At 33.5% G+C, this 21,064-nt stretch overlaps 1 protein-coding gene across 1 annotated transcript in view; it reads right to left on the minus strand.

Annotated features, from left to right (window-relative positions):
- Nucleotides 1–21,064, minus strand: part of LOC143256763 (neural-cadherin-like) — a 325,327-nt gene that overhangs the window by 217,555 nt on the left and 86,708 nt on the right. Inside the window, exons 3-5 of the mRNA XM_076514416.1 lie at nt 3,726–3,917; nt 2,250–2,496; nt 1,258–1,474 (exon numbers count right to left, since the gene is read on the minus strand). Coding sequence (XP_076370531.1) covers nt 1,258–1,474; nt 2,250–2,496; nt 3,726–3,917 — 656 coding nt within the window. The remainder of the gene's footprint in view (nt 1–1,257; nt 1,475–2,249; nt 2,497–3,725; nt 3,918–21,064) is intronic.

The following is a 21,064-nucleotide window of genomic DNA, read 5'->3' on the forward strand; positions in this document are numbered from 1 at the left end:
GAAAATCAGCCTTAGTTGTAAAGAGGATTACCTTACCAAAACAGAATGTTTATTGGTGGAACAGATATTTTTATTAGCTTAATAGGCTTTATTGAATGTATCATTAAAATGTTATATCATGATCCCCAATAACCCATACAACACGATAATACGATTGTTTTATTTCTTTGTTACGGAAAATATTACTGCACTTCTTAGTTACTTTGGCCATATATATCGTTTCACACTTGATACGAAAGTGAAAACGAATTCATGGTTTTAAAGATAAGTTCACGTTTAACTACGAGCTAAAATACTGTTAGAATCGACAGTTACAAGTAACTTGTTTACTTTATAATCCTAGAGTTGGCGGTGGGTGTTGACGACTAGATGCCTTCCCTCTTGTCTTTCACTGCTAAATTAGGAACGGATAGCGCAGATAACCTTCATGTATCCTTGTGCGAAATTCATACCAAACCAAATTTATCCTATTTTATAGATGTTTTCACACGTAATAAACGATAAATAAATAATAATTATAAAAGTATTGCATTTCCTTTGAAACAGATCACTTGAAATCTTTGTAGATGTTAGTAAAATTACAAGGTTATATTCTTTTTTTTCACTGAAGTTAGTGTAATTAACAATGTTAATTATAATGATTGGTATGTTTATATATATAGATAAATGTATTTTTATTAAGTTTTTATTTGTTATTTTTCCACACTGATGAAGACTACTTTCCATTGTTAGCTTTGATATTCGTGGGATTGCGGACGAAAATGTCTGTGTTAACTGTCTTGCTGTGAATCTTTGTACAACATTCTATAATTATAGTTAGACTGGTGCACAGTGTCAAATATATTACTTACTATTTGATGTTATTGATGTTTCAAATTACTTCAAACGCTATATTAGTTTTATAACACGATTTTCATGAATAAAGAGCTGGCATTATTGAGAAACAAGCATTATTGTAACATTATTTTATGAAATAATTGAATTATCAGTTAAAGTTCTTATGCTGTCCTTCTGTTTTTTTTTTGGGTTTTTTTAAGTCGATTTTGATAGTAAACCAAAACTGTGCTTTAAAAAAAAGAAAACTGTCCCATGTTAAGGTACTAAGTCTGAAATTAAAACAAAATTAATTAAATGTAGAGGAGAAAAGTTTAAACACATAGTACATTTATTTTTTACCTGTGTTTGCATTTTTTATAAAATCTATCTAAACGCAATCGGTTAAAAAAATCACGTAGATAAAATTAAAAATACACTCACATCAACAGATGTTGAGAAACCTCCCGAATCTTCTGTTGCAGTTACGATTAAAGAATACGTGTGAGGTTGTCGAAGGTCTTCATAGTCAAGTTCCTTGGCTAATTTCACAATACCAACAGAAGAATCAATATTAAAGGTTCCGGCTCCTGAACCCTTAGCTCGTAGTGTGTACCGAATCATCCGGTCAGCGAATGACTTGGCCTTAACTTCGATGACACTGTAGTGAAAAAAAAAATTAATCATTATGAGTTTTTGTTCATGCAAGTTCCTAGAATTCAAGGTCCAAATCACAACGTTAACACACCGTGGATGTTCTCTTAAAAGAGCATATTGGCATAAAAAATCTTTTAAAAACAACCATTCTGGATTTTTGAAACCGAAACAACATGTGCGAAATATCAATCGCTACTTAAAGTTTAAAAGATTATTTTGCTTTCGAAAAGGAATTATGAATTCATGGTCTCAACTGAGCACAATAGAGAAGTGTTACACGAAGACAAACTGACACAGAACTCGAAATAAAACCAACAGTAACAGTTGGCTAAACTGGATCAGTGATAGCATTGCCCAATAAAAATACATATTAGTTTATATGAGTACAGAAAGAGGTTGTCTCCAAACATATAGAAAAGTAAGATCCTTGTTTTATAAGGTTTTTTGAAATGGAAATATATTAATTTCTAAATTTTTAAAAAACGTATTAAAATTTAATTTTTTTTTCCTGAATCTACCACAGCCACGATCTGCATAGTTAAAAATTAGTCTTTTTTCTTACTCTGATCTACCACAGCCACGACCTGCGTAGTTAACAATTAGTCCTTTTTCTTACTCTGATCTACCACAGCTATGACCTGTGAAGTTAAAAATTAGTCTTTTTTTCCTACTCTGATCTACCGCAGCTATGACCTGTGAAGTTAAAAATTAGTATTTTTTCCTACTCTGATCTACCGCAGCCACGACCCTATGAAATAACAATTAGTCTTATTTCTTACTCTGAGTCTTTCTTCTGGTTCTCGGGAATATTGGTCTCATATTTTTCCATGTAAAACTGTGGAGCTCGTTTTCCTCCTATAACAGACAGTCGCATTTCAGGTGTGGACTGATATTTGTATTGACTAATCTTTCCATTGCGATCTTCTGCTTTAATGTACAAGACGTACTCCTTATCCAACATGAATGGTTCTTTACCTCTAGTCCTCACCTCTCCAGACCGTTCATCCACCTCAAATCGACCTCCAGCTATGATAAACATTTAAAACAAATATAGGTGAATATGTAATAATAACATAGCACTCAAGTTGTCTTAATTGATACATTTTCTTTGATATTATGAGGGAATTTTTTTTATTCCTTTAATAATGGTGATTTTTAACCTAGGTACCTTAGGTTTTAATATATCTTCACACAGACACGCGGTTAGTATGGGATTGAAATGTCAACTTGAAGAAAAAGTTTAATTTATCACCCATGAGGGTCTGATTGTAGTAATGTGTTTTTCTTTTGTTTTTTACGAGTATGTTTCATTAGGAGTACCTACATTTCTGTAACTTCCCGCAATCGGTAAACGGTCGTTTAAGATGCGACACCTTGTGAACTTTAACTACCCGTATCTGCTCTTGGGAATAAAAGTTAAATCCGATAGATAATCTTATCCTTACGTGTGTGGGAATTTATTTTTGAAGATATCTCTTTTACTAAGTATATTTAACCTTGTTCACCTTACTTACTTGCTTTTAGATTTATCTACACTCATTTTAAAATTCACCCTAAACTAGCTTGCACATTTTCATTACGAAAAGTAATGTCGTACTTCCTTCTTTAAAATACCATCCGTAGATAAAATGTCCTTGTACAATTGTATGTTTCTTTATTTTGTTTTTACTTTGAAAATATCAAAAGAATATGATTTGGCTGAAAAAAAAACACATTTTCAGTTTTAACGTGAAAATAACGGGCAATAAAAACACGTTTAGAAGTAAGTTTTAAAATTTATATGATGTGTTGTTAATGAAGTTGTAATTTGTCAGTTGTTAAATTTATTAGAAGCTTGAGAGGACAAATAGTTTACGATCACTTATTTTATTTTAGAATGTTTCCACTTGTAATTCAATCCAGTGGTCAATGTAACACGATAAAGTTCTATAGCTCTGTCCTTATCAAATTAATTTATTCTGATTAAATGTAAACCTTAGTAATGAAGTTACACAAAATAAAAGGCCAGAACTAATGTTACTTTTTAACTTTATAAATGCAAAGAATACAAGAACATAAAAACTAGTTTTTTGGTTGTTTTTTTTCAAATTTATACAATTGTTCCGCGCACTGTTACTGAGTTAATTACGCCCAAAATTTCAGTTTCACACTGTATAAAGTGCTTCTTTTGTTACCCTTTTGCAATGCACTCGTGTTCATTAACGGATAACCTTTAATTATTCATAAAAGTAACAGTCGTGGTTAAAGTGACTCACTTCTGTCGCGGACTAACACATAATGAATGTTATGGTCGGTGTCTGGATCTCTGGCTTGTAGCTTGAAGACTGTCGTGCCAGGAACAGCATTAAGTTGGACCACTGCTTGTAATGGTAACGGACGATTGATGAAGTAAGGTGGTTCATCATTGACATCCTGAATGTGGATGATAATACGTTGTCTTTCACGCTCTGGAAAAGAACAAATAAAAAAGTTCAGTTTTACCAGCTATATATCTTTTTACAAGCAGCTCGCTTTCTTTGTTGTTGTAAAAATCTAGTTAGTTATCAAGTTCTTTGTGCGTTTACCTACCTACCTACCTACCTACCTACTTGCGTTTCTTCGCAGTAAAGTTACACACTGTGTACACAAACAAACACTATATATTTTCAGAAATTGACCATCAGTTTTTGTGTGTGCTTTCAAAAGGATTAGACCCTTATGACTATTACCTTACTTCAAACAACATAAATGTTTTACAGAGAATACAAGACTGTAATTGAACACCATTATATCATAAAAAATCCCTGTAATACCATACAAAACAAAAGTGACACGAAATAATATAGTGCCTACGCTAATATGCCCATTATTCAAATTTTCTTTTATGTTTATCTTCACATCTTGTAGACTTTGAATTATGTTTGATGAAGCAAATTATGTTAATCAGAATAGTAACAAAACAACAATTTTAGTTGGTTTGTTATCTATATATTTGACATCTGTACACTCCTTAATTTTATAAGTATTTTTCCTTTTCTATTATCTGTGTTATATATATATATTTGTACAACGTTAAAAACCTTGCACATAAGTAATTTAAGTTTATTTTTTACTAATCATTTTTTTTTAATTTAAGTAATAATTCAACTATTGTCAACTTAGACAATACTTGCGCACTCGTGAACAAGTCAGAATGCGGTTTTTATTGTGACTGTTTCATTGAGTATTATTGAAAACGTTATAGCAACTTGAGAATTTCTGTTTATAGTGAAATGATGCCTGACACAAACTATAAACTTTTAACATACCCGGATTCGTGTCAGGTGACAACACTCATAACGTCGATTAGCTGCGAAAGCTTTAAAAAGGAGCAAATCACGGCGAAAACAACAATAAAACACAAATATTCTCGTTCTGTGAATCAAGTCATTCAAAAGACTTCAAAATGAAAACTAATGTTGTGCTGCTAAAAGAGGAAGAATAGCTGGTCAGAAACACCCTGTCAGTCACCATAAAAGATTGACTCTTATAGATTATTTGTATTGGAATTTCGCGCAAAGCTACACGATGGCTATCTGTGCTAGCTGCCTTATTTAGCCATGTAAGACTAGAGGGTAGGCAGCTTGTCATTACCACCCACCACCAACTCTTGGGCTACTCTTTAGTCAATTAATAGTGTGATTGACAGTAAAATTATAACACCCTCACGACGAGCATGTTTGATGTGACGGAAGTTCAAACACGTGTCTCTCGGATTAGCAGTTGAGTGCCTTAACCACCTGGCCATGCCGGATCCTTTCTGTTTGTAGTTTTAATATAATATTTGTGTCTTACTAAATTTATATAACACGTATTTAGTGTGTTCGTGTTTGAAACTATCAAGTTTATCCTCTCTTTTTGAGATAACTTTTTCAAGAGCAGCTTTTAGATTGCGTGGATTTCATCTTTAAGGATACATCACATACACTTAATGTATTTTCTGCTCTTTGTGTATATGTTCTTCATTTGTACCGTTTTTATTATTTCAAGCAGATATTCAATGTGAAAATTGTAGGATGGTCTGCTACGTGTTTTATTTTTGTATTTAACTATTTTTTACAAGCATGAAAGTTTACTCAAAAGGTAAAATATACTGATGTGTCTATCACAATGATAAGTAATTACTAAGAAAGAGTAAGTTTTAGGTTCAGTAAAATACATGCAACAACTTGATAAACCAATATAACAAAAATAATTGCGATATTCTGCGTAGATAAGTATCGTAGTCAATAGAATTTGCACTCGTATTTATTTGAAGAAAATCTCAAGAGATGGCGATAACTACACTATATTTAAATAAAATGTAATACAATTTTAATCGTAATATTTAACATTTTCTAGCTAAAAGCTCATCGCTTATATACATGTGGAAAACATTTGAGTAAAAACACAGAAATTGTAAGAATGTTCGTTGTAGATAAAAAGACGTTAACGCGATAACACTAATAATAAGAAAAAAATTAAAGCCATCTTTCAATATACAACTTAAGCGAGTGAACTCGTTAAAGAAAATTGAATTGTTTGTTTTTTAATTTCGCACAAAGCTACTCGAGGGCTATCTGTGCTAGCCGTCTCTAATTTAACAGTGTAAGACTAGAGGGAAGGCAGCTAGTCATCACCACCCACCGCCGACTCTTGGGCTACTTTTTTACCAACGAATAGTCGGATTGACCATCACATTATAACGCCCCCACGGCTGAAAGGGCGAGCATATTTTGGCGCGACGGTGATGCGAACCCGCGAACCTCAGATTACGAGTCGCACGCCTTAACACGTTTGGCCATGCCGGACCGCAGGAAATTGAATTACTTACTGCAAAAAGTTAAAATACTCTTGTATTAAATCCTATAATTTTATCAAAATATATATCGATATCGAAAGTATTTTTCTCCAAATAAATATTAATTATCCTTGAGCAAATCAAATATAATATAACTCCAATATAAGAACTAGTTTGGGTAAAACGAGTTCCTCAAAGGTTTTCCAAACAGATAATCAGTTAGTAAGTTTTATTGTCTTTAATATTTAAGTCATCTATATCTCCTGGTTTCGACTTCCTATGAAGGCATCTTTGATAAGGAAACCTGGAGGATTTGTAGCTCTAAAATTCAGAATTCAATCGCTGCGACGTATACTGGGAAAATAACCCATTGAGAAACTTTGTGCTCAACAATAAACAGAATTGATTGAGGGAGATGTAATACTATTCAGTGATTGCAGACATGAATGTTCAAACGTATTTGCTTCTCATAAACATTATTTGCTTTTCGGTTTCAGTTATTCTTATCCTTACATTCAATAACAATTACTCTAACTAATCTTAGTTCGCATGAACTTCGTTTTAGATTTGATAAACTGATACAAGCTTTCATGACACCTCGTGGCCCATCTATAAGTTAGATGGCAGATAACACTATAAACTGGGTTTCGATGCCCGCGCTTTCCAGAGTACAGACAGCTCATTGTGTAGCTGTTGTTGCTTATTGTTAAGCACGAAATTACACAAAAGGTTATTTGTGCTCTGCCTACCACGGGTATCAAAACGCGGTTTCCAGCGTTATAAATCCGCATACATAGTGTTGTGTCACTAGGGGTCAGCTGTGTAGCTTTGTGCAACCAAACAAACAAATGAGCAATACCTTGTGGCTGCGTTATTCCTAACAAGTATTAAAAAAAACAATCATAGTCGCTTTCAAAGTTATCCATTGGTCAGGTCACGAGAACATTTCAGCTTGTACATTATGACAACTGAAACAATTAGGTTGAATACAGCACACCCATCTGTTGAGAAAGACTAATATTACAAATTTTGTGTTAAAATATTTGCCTGCAGTTCCATTACAATGAACAAACAACACAATATGACTAACAGAAATTCTTATTATGACATTCCTAATTGATATTCCCTATCAATGTACTGATAAGAAATGTTTGCTTAGAACTGAAATATGAGAGCAATTATAAAATTCATCACCTCTACACCAGTTTTTTAACTACATTTGATTGGTCACCAATACAGATTTATGTAACTACGTATAAGGATTGTTTACTTGTCTCTTACACCGTAAAAGTTACAATTCTTTCTTCTGTCTTCTGAGCTTTGAAAATTACGTTATTCTTGTAACAATAGACATGTTCTCAACACCAGAACTACTCGTCTAATACACCATGTTACCTAGGGAATGTACATCTCTTTCATCTGTCTTCTGAGCTTTGGAAACTACCACTCAGTATAGCACAAATGTTTAGAACATTAAAACTGCTTATCTGTTTGTTAGGTCCTTACACAATTCTCCCCCTCTTACGCCATGCAACTTAAAAGAAAAGGTAATTGTTTTACCATCAAAAAACTACGCCAATCTTAGCAACCTGTGAGAAAAATAAACAAGTGATATATGTAGAAACTACATAAAATAAGTATTGTGTATATTTTACAAACTAAATAAAAGAAACTCAGTTTTATTTTCTCTTAATGTTAATGTAATTGTCACCGATATTTATAATTTTAAGAAAAAAAACCTCGATAAAGTAAAATAAGTTTCCGCCATGTTTGTGGTACTTGTTTGCCATTTTTCGTAACAGTAATTTCCTTTCAAGATAAAGAGCTCACAACACAATATTTCTTCGTCCATATGTTGTCCGGAATGATAACAAAGAAAACTGATGTTGCAATGTTAAAGCAAAGTCTAGTGGTGTAAGTTTGATAATGTTTATGGAGACTTGTACTTTAATATATATTTGAAAGAATACTCAAAGATAAGGCATTCAGTATCTGTTCTTCAAAACTTTTCCATCGCAGTGGGTTTAACTACATTCCGTGTAGAGCCACCTTTACTTTTAAGCTTTATTATATGCCTGTTTTTGTGGCGGGAACAAACTTTTCGATGTAAGAACACTTTTAGACTCTATCTTTATTAATTGTCAAGTGGTATCTAAAGTACATTCTATTTGTTTCCAAAAGAAATGTACATATATATATATATATATATACACACACAAACAAGAATGATATCGATTTAGTTTTAGTGATTTATTTTATCTTAAAAAAAGTAATTTCCATATTTTGATCAAGTGGTAATTAACGTACGAATCGCAAATGTGACAAGATATACGCTTTTACCAAAGACAACTCCTGTTTTTGGTTTTATTAATTAGGATGAGATTTTCTGAAATATGCCTTCACAAATGTTTGTGTGTCACATACTGAAATCAAGCTGACAAAGAAACGCAATCGGACTTTATAAAGATAAAATACCAGGATTATCTTTTGTTATTCGATAAGAATAACGACTTTTTAAAAATATATATATTAAGAACTTTGCGTTCAAGTTATTTGATTGGTTGGTTTTGACGAGTTTCGTGCAACGCTACTCAAGGGCTATCTGCACCAGCCATCCATAATATTTAAGGCAGCTAGTCAACACCACTCACCGTCAACTCTAGAGTTACTTTACAAACGAATAATAGGACCGTCACATACGAACGTCCTCACGGCTGAAAAGGTGACACGTACAGTAAAGTGATTCGAACATGATCTCCGCACATTGTGGAATGAGTGGTATAATTACCAGGCCATACCAAACTCGGCTTATTTAACTAATATGAAAAGTCCCTAGTGGGACATCGGTGTTTGTGGATTCACACCAATAGAAGCCGGGTTTCGATACCCGTGGTGAGCAAAGCACAGATAGCCCATTGTATAACTTTGTGCTTAATTCCAAACAATCAATCAGTAATGCCAAAAATAACACTGTGGTGCAGCCTGTATACCCTAAAGTTTAACACTAGTTTCACAATTTAATGTCCTAGTGGTAATACTGTTGAGAAAGTTTCTAAATCTTCATGGTTTTTTTAAGTATGCACAAATTAAACAACTTGAAACTCCATTGTCAAGAAAAGTGTTTGAAATATTTTTGATGAGCTAATCAAATAAATTAAACTTATTTATTCTCTCTAGTTTATTTGTTATTCATCGTCCATTTTTCATAACGACTTCTTGAAGACTTTTATTTACTATTTCTTAAAACTTCACTTATGCGTCATCTGCTTCTCTAATTTAGTCTTACATAACAAATAGTTTCACTGAATAATCTCACCAGTCCTCGTGCCAGCAGTTAGTGCGATGGTTTATAACACTAAAATACTTGACCTACCCCATGTTTCGGACGTAGCAAACATTAACCAATGTGCATGTACGTGCTATAATAAAAACGAACAAATTTAACTAAGAAAGTTTTAAAAATGCAACTAGTGAAAGGAAGAAGTTTAAGTTATCTTAACAAGTTTTCGTTTTGCACTATGTCTCACCCAGTGAGAAACACTGGGGCATCCTTCTTATTCTTATGATAGTGTTAGCACTAACAGAAGATAATACTGTGTTAATTAACGTTCTTCATCTCCATTAGTCTTCTACATTGGCTAACATCGACATCAATCTTCCATAACTAAATAAGGACATTATTCGGGTTTCCGGGAATCCTTAAAAACGTGAGGAAAAAGATAAATCAATCATGAAGCCATGGTTCTTTTTTTTTAAATTGTCATTAGGGATTCGAGATGCTATACAATCTTAGAACCGAAACTAACAGGTTAGACTCTAAACATTAGAAAGTATTTTATCTGAAGTTTTGTTATGTCGTAATGGAACGACGTTTTAACCAAAATTTTTTTTTTCAAAAATAAAATAGATAAATAAAAGCTTTTAAAAGATATTTATAGCACTAGCTATACTTAGACTCTGTGTGAAATTCTCGAAACTTTTAAGTAACAATACAACTACGAACTTGCCACGTTCGCGTTATCAAATTTAATGTCTTTCGAACACTCTAAAATAGCATTACAAAACTGTGTAGTAAATTTTTGAAAGCTATGTAATCGTATTTTAAAAGAACGATTTGTATACTTAATATCTATGTTTGGTTCAGCAAGTCTTTGATCGTATAACAGTGTAATGCTGCCATGTGTAGACTTATGACGGGTGCTTATGTCATAGCCCTTACAAAAAAAACAAATATACGCATGGTGCAAAATATCACAGGGAAAGCAAACCGTTTTCAAAGATAACTATCTATAATTCGATGAATAGCAAGTGTAAATTAAAATTATAGTAGCCTTATAACGATATGATAAAAGCTACCTAACTAATATTCTGTCACACAGGGTGGTCACCACCATGAATTATCAAAATTCGCACAGTGATCATTAAAGAATTTCATTCTTCTGTGCCCACGTTAAGAAATTAAGTGCTGTCATGTTGTACGTATCACAGCGAACTGCGCACAGTTGTTCAGAAAGAATTTGTCCTTGTTTAGAATCATCAACCGCAAGTACACAAACTGCTACTCAGAAACACTAAAGAATCATCACCCACAAGTACACAAACTGCTACTCAGAAACACTAAAGAATCATCAACCACAAGTACACAAACTGCTACTTAGAAACACTAAAGAATCATCAACCACAAGTACACAAACTGCTACTTAGAAACACTAAAGAATCATCAACCACAAGTACACAAACTGCTACTAAGAAACACTAAAGAATCATCAACCACAAGTACACAAACTGCTACTTAGAAACACTAAAGAATCATCAACCACAAGTACACAAACTGCTACTTAGAAACACTAAAGAATCATCAACCACAAGTACACAAACTGCTACTTAGAAACACTAAAGAATCATCAACCACAAGTACACAAACTGCTACTTAGAAACACTAAAGAATCATCAACCACAAGTACACAAACTGCTACTTAGAAACACTAAAGAATCATCAACCACAAATACACAAACTGCTACTCAGAAACACTAAAGAATCATCGATCACAAGTACACGAACTGCTACTTAGAAACACGAAAGAATCATCGACCACAAGTACACAAACTGCTACTCAGAAACACTAAAGAATCACCAACCACAAGTACAAAACTGTTACGCAGAAACACTAAAGAATCATCAACCACAAATACACAAACTGCTACTCAGAAACACTAAAGAACCATCAACCACAAATACACAAACTGCTACTTAGAAACACTGGTCCGAGAAAGAAAGGTTGCAGTAAATATAACATAAACTAAATATGTCTTGGACGTGAAGAACGGAAATTTGTAGCAGTATCTTACAAAACCTAAATACACATCAACATATTCTAGTTGTTATCTTTATTTTCATAATGTTTTAATTAACCTGTTTGTTGAATTTCGCGCAAAGTTATTCGAGGGCTATTGTGCTAGTCGTCCCTAATCTAGGAGTGTAAGGCTAGAAAGAAGCCAGATAGCTCTCACTACCCTCCACCAATTCTTGGACTACTCTTTTACCAACAAACAGTGGGAATGAACATCACATTATAACGTTTTCATAGTTGAAAGGGCGAGCATGTTTGGTGTGACATGGATTCGAATCCGCGACCCTCATATTACGAGTCGAGCGTTCTAACCACCTGGCCATGATCGGCCATCCCTAATTTAGAAGTGATAGACTGAAGATAAAGCAGCAACTCTTTGGGAATGACCTTTGAATTATAATACTCATACAGTTGAAAGAGCGAGCCTATTTAGTGATGAGATTCAAACCAACAACCCGCATATTGCAAGTCGAGCGACCTAACCCCCTTATAACGTTTTAATATCGAAGAATTTATATGGAAGCTTAATATTAGTGGTGCAGAGCCCGGCAAGGCCAGGTGGGTTAAGGCGTGCGACTCGTAATCCAAGGGGCGCGGGTTCGCATCCCCGTCGCAACAAACATGCTCGCCTTTTCATCCGTGGAAACGTTATAATGTGACGGTTAATCCCACTATTCGTTGGTAAAAGAGTAGCCCAAGAGTTGGCGGTATGTGATGATGACTAGCTGCCTTCCCTCTAGTCTTATACTGCTAAATTAGGGACGGCTAGCGCAGATAGCCCTCGAATAGCTTTGCGCGAAATTCAAAACAAACCAAATTAGTGGTGCTGTAAGCATAAACAAAATATGCGATACTTTGTGGGGTGTTTTTTTTTTGTAAGTAAGCAAAGAACGTTCTGCCGAGGCATTACACTAAAGTGAAGTTTATGTTGCAAGTTGCACAGAGAGAACGGTTCGTTTGTTACTGGTTAAAATAGTATAGGGGACGCTCCACGCCCAATTTATAGCATTATTTTTTAAACTTGAATTTCCGTATACGTTTTCTTAGCACTTAACATTTCAACAATGTTCATACACGTGTTTTATTTTATATTCAAGATATACTTCGAAAACACATGATGTTCGCTGCATTTTGTAAAATAGTTGTATTATAACAGTGTTGATGGAGCAGCAAAACACTTTTCGCACTACATACGTTGACGCATTTTGTAAAATAGTTGTTATATTACTGTCCCAATGAAACAGCAAAAGAATATGCGTGCTATACAAATTGAAATAGTGTCTTTGGACTCAGCCTATCTAAAAATTGAATATTACCGGCAAATACTATAAGATGGCTTTCAGGCATGTCTTTATGGCTTCCCAGTGGCTCTGCGGTAACTTTAATAACTTATAATGCTAACAAAAAATAGATTTCGATATTCGTGGTCGGTACCACACATCTTGCTCGTTGTGTTGCTTCGTTTTTAATAATAAATAAACAAATCCTCCAGCGTTTTAATTTATAAACAAGCGCGTTTTACTGGGACTAAAGCTCCTTACATTGTCCACAAAATTAACTTCATGATGAACTACATACACCTCAGATTTGTTAAATTATTTTATTTTCTAGAGAAAAACAAATATATTAACATTAAGATGCGATTACTTATAAGATAATTGAACTTTTATTTTAAAATGAATGTCATCCTTAATCGTTCGAGACTAAAACGTGGGGCCCGGGCTTGGTCAAGCGTGTTAAGGCGTGCGACTCGTAATCTGAGGGTCGCGGGTTTGCATCCCCGTCGCGCTAAAACATGCTCGCCCTTTCAGCCGTGGGGGCGTTATAATGTTACGGTCAATTCGTTGGTAAAAGAGTAGCCCAAGAGTTGGCGGTGGGTGGTGATGACTAGCTGCCTTCCCTCTAGTCTTACTCTGCTAAATTAGGGACGGCTAGCACAGATAGCCCTCGAGTAGCTTTGTGCAAAATTCAAAACAAACAAACAAACAAGCTGAAACGTGTGGAACTATGTTCTCGAGGAACAAGATATACAAAACAGAGAAGCAGACTTTTAGTCATTTAAAGAATCTTTAATTCTTTCTTCAGTATACAACAAAGGTTACTACACTGTTGTTAATATGCTTTGATTGACTTCATCTGTCGTGCACTCAGACAACTTGAGCAGAAAATGTCTAAAACAAAACTATAAAGGCAATCAAAAACAAGATTTTCCAGATTATAAAAGTCCATTACTTCTGATTAAAAGTTTGTTAGTATGTAATCCGTATACGCGAATACGTGTCATTATAATGGTTATTAAAAAAGCAAAAAAATAAATTAAACAAGTCAGTTCAAATGCATCAGATTACGATAACTTTTGTAGAGTACTGCGAAAGTATTTATGTATTTACTTACAAAGGCTTGATAAGAATAGTACGTGAGGATTGCTTACAACTCGTACCTACCTAATTTATAATGTTTTTTTTTTACAAAATCTTTTTAAGAAGAAATGATATGATTTAGGAAATTGCAAATCGCAAATATTCATTTTAATGTAATTTTGAAAAATTAAATTTTACTCAGTCGGTTAATGCATAATACGTACACATTGGGAGTTAAAAAATAATAAATGAACATAAAAATATTGAAAACAAAAGAGAAATATATGATTAATAGCTTCTTTATTTTTTGAACAAAATACGTTTGTATAAGAATGTTAACGACAAAAAACGGAAGCTCAGCAGCATTTGTGAGGACTTATAACGGTTGTAAATAAAGTAGACGATCTTTGAACCCCGTAGCAGAACACGTGGTTTGGTTTGAATTTCGCGCAAAGCTACACGAGGGCTATCTGCGCTAGCCGTCCCTAATTTAATAGTCTGAGACTAGAGGGATGGCAGCTTGTCATCACCACCCATCTCCAACTCTTGGGCTACTCTTTTACCAATGAATAATGGGATTGACCGTAACATTATAATGGCTCTACGGCTGAAAGGACGAGCATGTTTGGTGTGACGGGGATTCGAACCCGTGACCCTCAGATTATGAATCGAGTGCCTTAACACCTAGCCATGTTAGGCCGTAGAGCGTGTGTATCTTATGTTAGTATTAACAATTTACTTATAATGTAATAAATGTTTTAGTATTTGGTAATTTGTTTGTAATTTAGCACAAAGCTTCACAATGGGTTATTTGTATTGAGCCCATCATGAGTATAGAAACACGATTTTTGGCATTCTAAACCCACTGACATACCAGTGACCCATTGGGAGGCCATTTAAGTAAAATTTTAAATCTTTATGGATGATTTTTTTTCAAAGTTCTCCCTAGAAGTAAGCAAATAATCTTGTAAAACTGAATTTTATTTTGTGTGAGAAAGAAAGCCTATCTGTTTTGCGAACACACAGCATGCTGTTTGTATGTATTCTTAAGACGACTGGTATGGGTATTAGCACTTTAATTAAAATAAAGTACAGAACAACGTTTTCACCTCCTTAGGTCATCTTCAGGTTTACAAAGAGAGAGTTTGTAACTGGCCGTTGCCGGGCGCATGTCTTAGAGACGAGAGTATAAACGGGTACGAGATTTTAGATGGCGTTGCAATTATATGTTAGGTTATTAATTGGTATGGGTATAAAGGTGTTCTTTTATATTGGTTTAATTTTTGTTTTAGGTCTGTCTAAGTGGAGCTTTTTTGATTTTGCGTTTGTTTATATTTGTTTCCCTACTTAGCATCTGGGTGTTTTCTATGGTTATGTTGTGTTTATTTGATTTGCAGTAGTCAAAAACGTGTGAAGGTGTTTTTTTTTGTTGTTGTTTGAATCTGGTTTCCATTTTTCTGCTTGTTTTTCCAATATGGAATAAAAGTTTTCTGATATTGTGTTGTTTTTTTCCATTTGTGGTAGTATTTTGTTTAATTGGTTCTCATGTGTTTTAGTTGGATTTAATTAAACAAATACTACTACAAATGAAAGACAAACAAACAACACAATATCAAAAAAACTTTATTCTTACCTACGCAAGACCGACTCGCGCACACCACACTATACAACACCCCCAAAACTCACAAATCCGATCGTCCACTACCACCCATAATGTCGACCTATGGATCATTTAATTACGACTCGGCCCGGTATGGCCAAGCGCGTTAAGGCGTGCGACTCGTAATCCGAGAGTCGCGGGTTCGCATCCCCGTCGCGCCAAACATGCTCGCCCTTTCAGCCGTGGGGGCGTTATAATGTGACGGTCAATCCCACTATTCGTTGGTAAAAGAGTAGCCCAAGAGTTGGCGGTGGGTGGTGATGACTAGCTGCCTTCCCTCTAATCTTACACTACCAAATTAAGGACGGTTAGCACAGATAGCCCTCAAGTAGCTTTATGCGAAATTAAAAAAACAAAACAAACAATTACGACTTCAGCAATTACATAGCGTTAGCATTTTCTAAATATGTAACATCAGTTGGATCCTTTTTCAAAGACTCTTTTAACTTTAAATCTATTTCAATCAACTAAATCATAAAGCCTTAAAGTTCAATTTTGAAAAATGGAAACTATATTTAAAAAAAAATACCTTCGCACGTTTTTAAACACTGTAAATCAAATAAACACAACATAACCAGAGATAATACCCAGATATTGAGTAGGGAAACAAATATAAAAAAACGCAAAATTAAAGAAGCCCTGTTTATACAGCATCTCAAACCAAAATTAAACCAATATAAAGGAACACCTTTATACCTATACTAATTAATAACCTAACATCTAACTGCAACGCCCCTACAATTCCGTGTGCTTTTATACTCTCATCCCTAAAACATGTACCAGGCAACGGTCAGCTAGAAACTGTCTCTTGTTGACCCGAAGATGATTTAAGAAGGTCGAAACGTTGTTCTATATTTTATTTTAATTAAAGTACTAATACACACCAACCATATTGAGAATACATTTTGATTTCAAGTTTCTCGTTATCACGAAATGCTGTATATTGTATGTTAAAACTACATGTGAGTTTTCATCCTTCTATTTTCAAGGAACGGTTTTAGTTGGTTATACAATAGCTTGAGATGTTATGAAAATTCTGCAATATTATGCTAAGTCACGCATTCAGTCATTAAATCTGTTATACCTCATTAGTTCAATAGAAATAATTGTCATAGTTCTAAAACTTACATATTCTATCATAAATGCTTATATTGTACAATTATAAACCTTATGCAATCCAGGTGTCCTTTAAAATGGGTCTAGCCCACAAACAATTCCATTATAGAGAGCGATCTTGACATGTTTTTAAGAATCTCAGTTCTAGTCATTTGATATGTAACCTAAATCGCTCTTACTCAACCCCACCATAAGTTCTCACATCCATTCACTGTGTCCACACGAGTCTCTGAGTTGCGTTACGTGGAATTACTACTCAAGTATAATTGGAAACTTTTACTGTAAAGTGAAGTGACTTCATTATTATATACTGATTGTTTCGTTTAGGGCGTTTTATGTAAGGTAAAAAATTGTGCTTAAACAATTTCCGCTCATTTTCTTTCCTTGTATGAGCTCAGATTCGTTTTAAAGTATTTTAAGCAACTAGACAACAACGTGTCTTTTTGAATAATTCAGCATCTATTCTATCAAAGTACTTATATATCGATAACATTACTTCAATGTTTTAGGTGAATGTGTCTACTAATTAAAATTACATTAACGAAATGAGTGTTGTTTGATAAATGAATACAAAGATTTTATCTAATGCTAAAAATGTTTAGAACCAGAAAAAAACAATTTAGTAAATATCCCCTATATTCTCTTGAAGTACAAATACTAAAATATACAAATTAATAAGAATATGCGAAAGTTCTCTAATTTTCTGTGCATAAATATGTACCATTCATTCGGTAATGTTATATACTGTGTATAAAACACCCACGCTTCGTTGTGAGATTTTAATGTCTCCAGATGATTCACAGAGGCCTCAATGTACCAGTCAAGTGTTTTCAACACCTTAATAACTTCTACAGCAATCCTAATTTGTCAATTCTTTAACTGACTTGTCTGTTGTCATTTCCTAAACATAATTCAATTAATTTTAAAAGCAACTGGTTATAATTTAGCTTTTTAGATGTGATTTTTCATGTGTTTTTATTTGAATTGTTTTCATTTTCCAACTTCTCCTGTATTCTCTGATTCATATTCTCCTTCCTGTTTTTATTGCCATCTCCCAAATTTAGTTCAATTCAACTTTTTTTAAAGTTATAAGATCTGTAGTTTTCTTCAAATTTTTGTATTGAAAGAGTATTTGACAGAAAACATCGGCATGTTGTTCATTCAGTAAATGAAAATTAGAAAAAAAATGATACTATTCTATAGACATTCAGGAAGCAGAATTATGGGGCTTATTGGTAAAAAAAAGGTATAATTTTTGAATTAAATGTAGAAAACTAATATACAGGTGCAAACTTTACAATCCCCTTAGCATGTATACAAAGTTTCAGAGCTCTTGGTTCTTTCCTCTTAGAGTTTATGCCGGTTACTCACACACAAACAAGCTTTTTCGGTGCCATAGGTATACACATTCTAGGTAACTGAAAGAAACCTTTTAGCAGTCAACTTAAACAATAATCAATTTTATGTGAATAACACACCATTATTCTGTAACTAAAATTTATTAGTTTTTACTGACAGCTAATACTCAAGAATATTCACTCCTCTAGTCATGTGGCATCTTCTCTAACCATGATATCAGATTCTAACTATCACCTACTAATATTTACTCCTCTAGTCATGTGGCATTTTCTCTAACCAGAAAATCAAATTTTAACTGAAATCTACTAATATTTACTCCTCTAGTCATGTGGCATCTTCTCTAACCAGGATATAAATTTTAACTGAAATCTACTAATATTTACTCCCCTAGTGAAGGTGGTACTTGCTATAATCACGATCTCAAATTTTAACCGTTAACGAACTAGTGCTTACCCTCTCTAATCAAGTGGCACTAGCTTTAACCTGTGAATCTGATTTCGGTTCTAATCAACTAGATAGCTTAAAAGAACACATTGTTAACATTTGTTATGTAAATATAAGATAATATGAATTTACAGTAAACTTTAAGTATAAAAACTGGCAGAAAAGATGTGAAAAAAGATCTTTTTCTGAAGACACAACTGGAGTTATTTAATATCACATAGATCAACAGATCTATCGATAATTCGCGGTTTATTTTAAGTACCTAACAGAAGTAAATGATGACATTGTGTTACTGTTGTTTTCTTTTGGAAGGTAGAAAAGAAGAATAGAAGAACACATAAATAAAACGTTCAAAATAAGACAGACGTGACGAAGTAAAATATGTTTCGTCTGCAACTCTACTGTGATCAAGTGTTTATTATTCAACAAGTTCCTCAAGCGATGTGTTGTCCAGATACACGTAGCTATCAATTAAACTGAACTCTTATTATAACACGAATATGACCATTTATTTACCTCTTAACTTTACTTACAGGCTGAAACTTTAAGCCTGACAGTCTACAAGTCTTAACCTGTACGAAAGAGCGAGGTCTTAAATGTTTTTTTTCGTTTGTAATTAAGCACAAAGTTACACAGTGAGCAATCTGTGCTCTGCCTACCATCGGTACCAAATTCGGTTTCTACAGTTGTAAGTCCGCAGACATACCGCTATTCCACGGAAGAACGGGAGGGCAGGTCCTAAATGGTTTCAACTGTATTATATAGCTTTCACTATCAAAATAAGCATTGGTACTTTTCAACAACAATGTTAACATTGTTACTGTATGTTTTATCAAGAAGATAAACATTCTAATATTCACAAACGATAAGGGTATTGTAGATTTCAACATGAAAAGTTCTGTAACTTTTCAACAATAGTTTTAGCACTACAGATTTTATTAGAAACGTTGGCATTATAACTTTCACAAACGAAGTAAGCATTGCGATGCATAACATAGTCTTAAGTGCCACACAAATGCATATAGAAACCGGGGAATTTGCAACGCGACACAGTGATGAATAAGGTTTGTAAGATTAGTTTCGCTACATCACTCCACGTTGGATAGATTTAAAGTAGTGAAATGCGAGTTGATGGGTTTCAGCGGAGTTGACATTGACTCGCGAAGTCTTTTCATAGTAAGACTAACCAAACAGGACAATCTCTGTAGTTAGTGAAGACAAATTAGGCTATTTAAGCTGATTGTGTATTGTTTTCAAACTGCAATCTGTGAACTCCCAGAAAGAGCAACATATTTTCAGTTTTTCTTTAGTCATGAGACAGAAAGTGAACGTTACTTATTACTTTCCCACTGGTACTTCAATCTCAACACAGATATGTCACATTACTTTGTTATAATAATAATAAATTAAACACATTGAAAGATAACAAAACGGATCGACTTCTACTATAATTTTTATAGTAGTAACTTCCCATGACTATTTAATAATTGTTTGTTTGTTTGTGGTTGAGTACATAGCTACACAATGATCTGTTCTCTGCCCACCACGGATATCGAAATCCGGTTTTTAACATACAGTGCAACTGGAGATAATTTAATAATTGATCAGTTATCATATATATAATAAAATTTTCTTGTTTATTATTTTATCAAGTATATTTCTTTTCACATTTTCAGTTGGGGTGAGTGTGTTCCAGTAAGTAATGAATAAACAGAATAATGAACTAAAACCCTTACCATTAAATGTTCTTTAGAGAATAAGAGGTTTGACGCACACACATTAAACGTATTTTAGAAGCACTATTTATCTAATGTTACGTTATGTTGTATCTGTAATTTAAACAACGTAAAATATAATTTCATAAATCTGTGCAAAATACATGATATATTAATAAACAATATTGTATTTATAAAATTATCAATGCTATATTTCTTACTTTATGTACGTTCTAGAATATGAAAATATCTGTGAATTAAGTTACGAAATGAAATATTTTAACAAAGAAGAGCATTACTTTTACACTGAATTTTCGAGATATAGATGAAAAAAATTATAAGAACACAAAATTCTGCTTAGGTTTGTAATAATTCTTATTTATTTCTTTTTTTAATAGCTATAAATATAAAAGAAATGACAGATGAGCGCATATAATTCATTGAGTATAAGTTAATTTTTATTTACAAAATGAGCTCGGGTTGGCTCTGTAATAAAGTCCTGAATTTTGGCGCTGGCGAGTCAAGTTTGATGACAATCAACCCAATAGTTCATCAGTTATAAGTGGATATGCAGGCGTACAGATATTCGTCAAATAATAGAATACATTAATGTAACATAGAAATGCGTTCAATTTATAATTATGCTATAAAATGTAAAGTTCTACCGCTTGTCCAAAAAGCAAGGGACGTGAGTACATTAGAAAGAATTTTGGTTTAAATTAAAACCAACCGTCTAAATAAATTTTATCTTATCTCAAGTTGTGTGTGTGGCCTCATTGTTAGCATAACAA

This window comes from Tachypleus tridentatus, chromosome 7, assembly GCF_004210375.1.
Source record: "Tachypleus tridentatus isolate NWPU-2018 chromosome 7, ASM421037v1, whole genome shotgun sequence".
NCBI classification, from domain to species: Eukaryota; Metazoa; Arthropoda; class Merostomata; order Xiphosura; family Limulidae; genus Tachypleus; species Tachypleus tridentatus.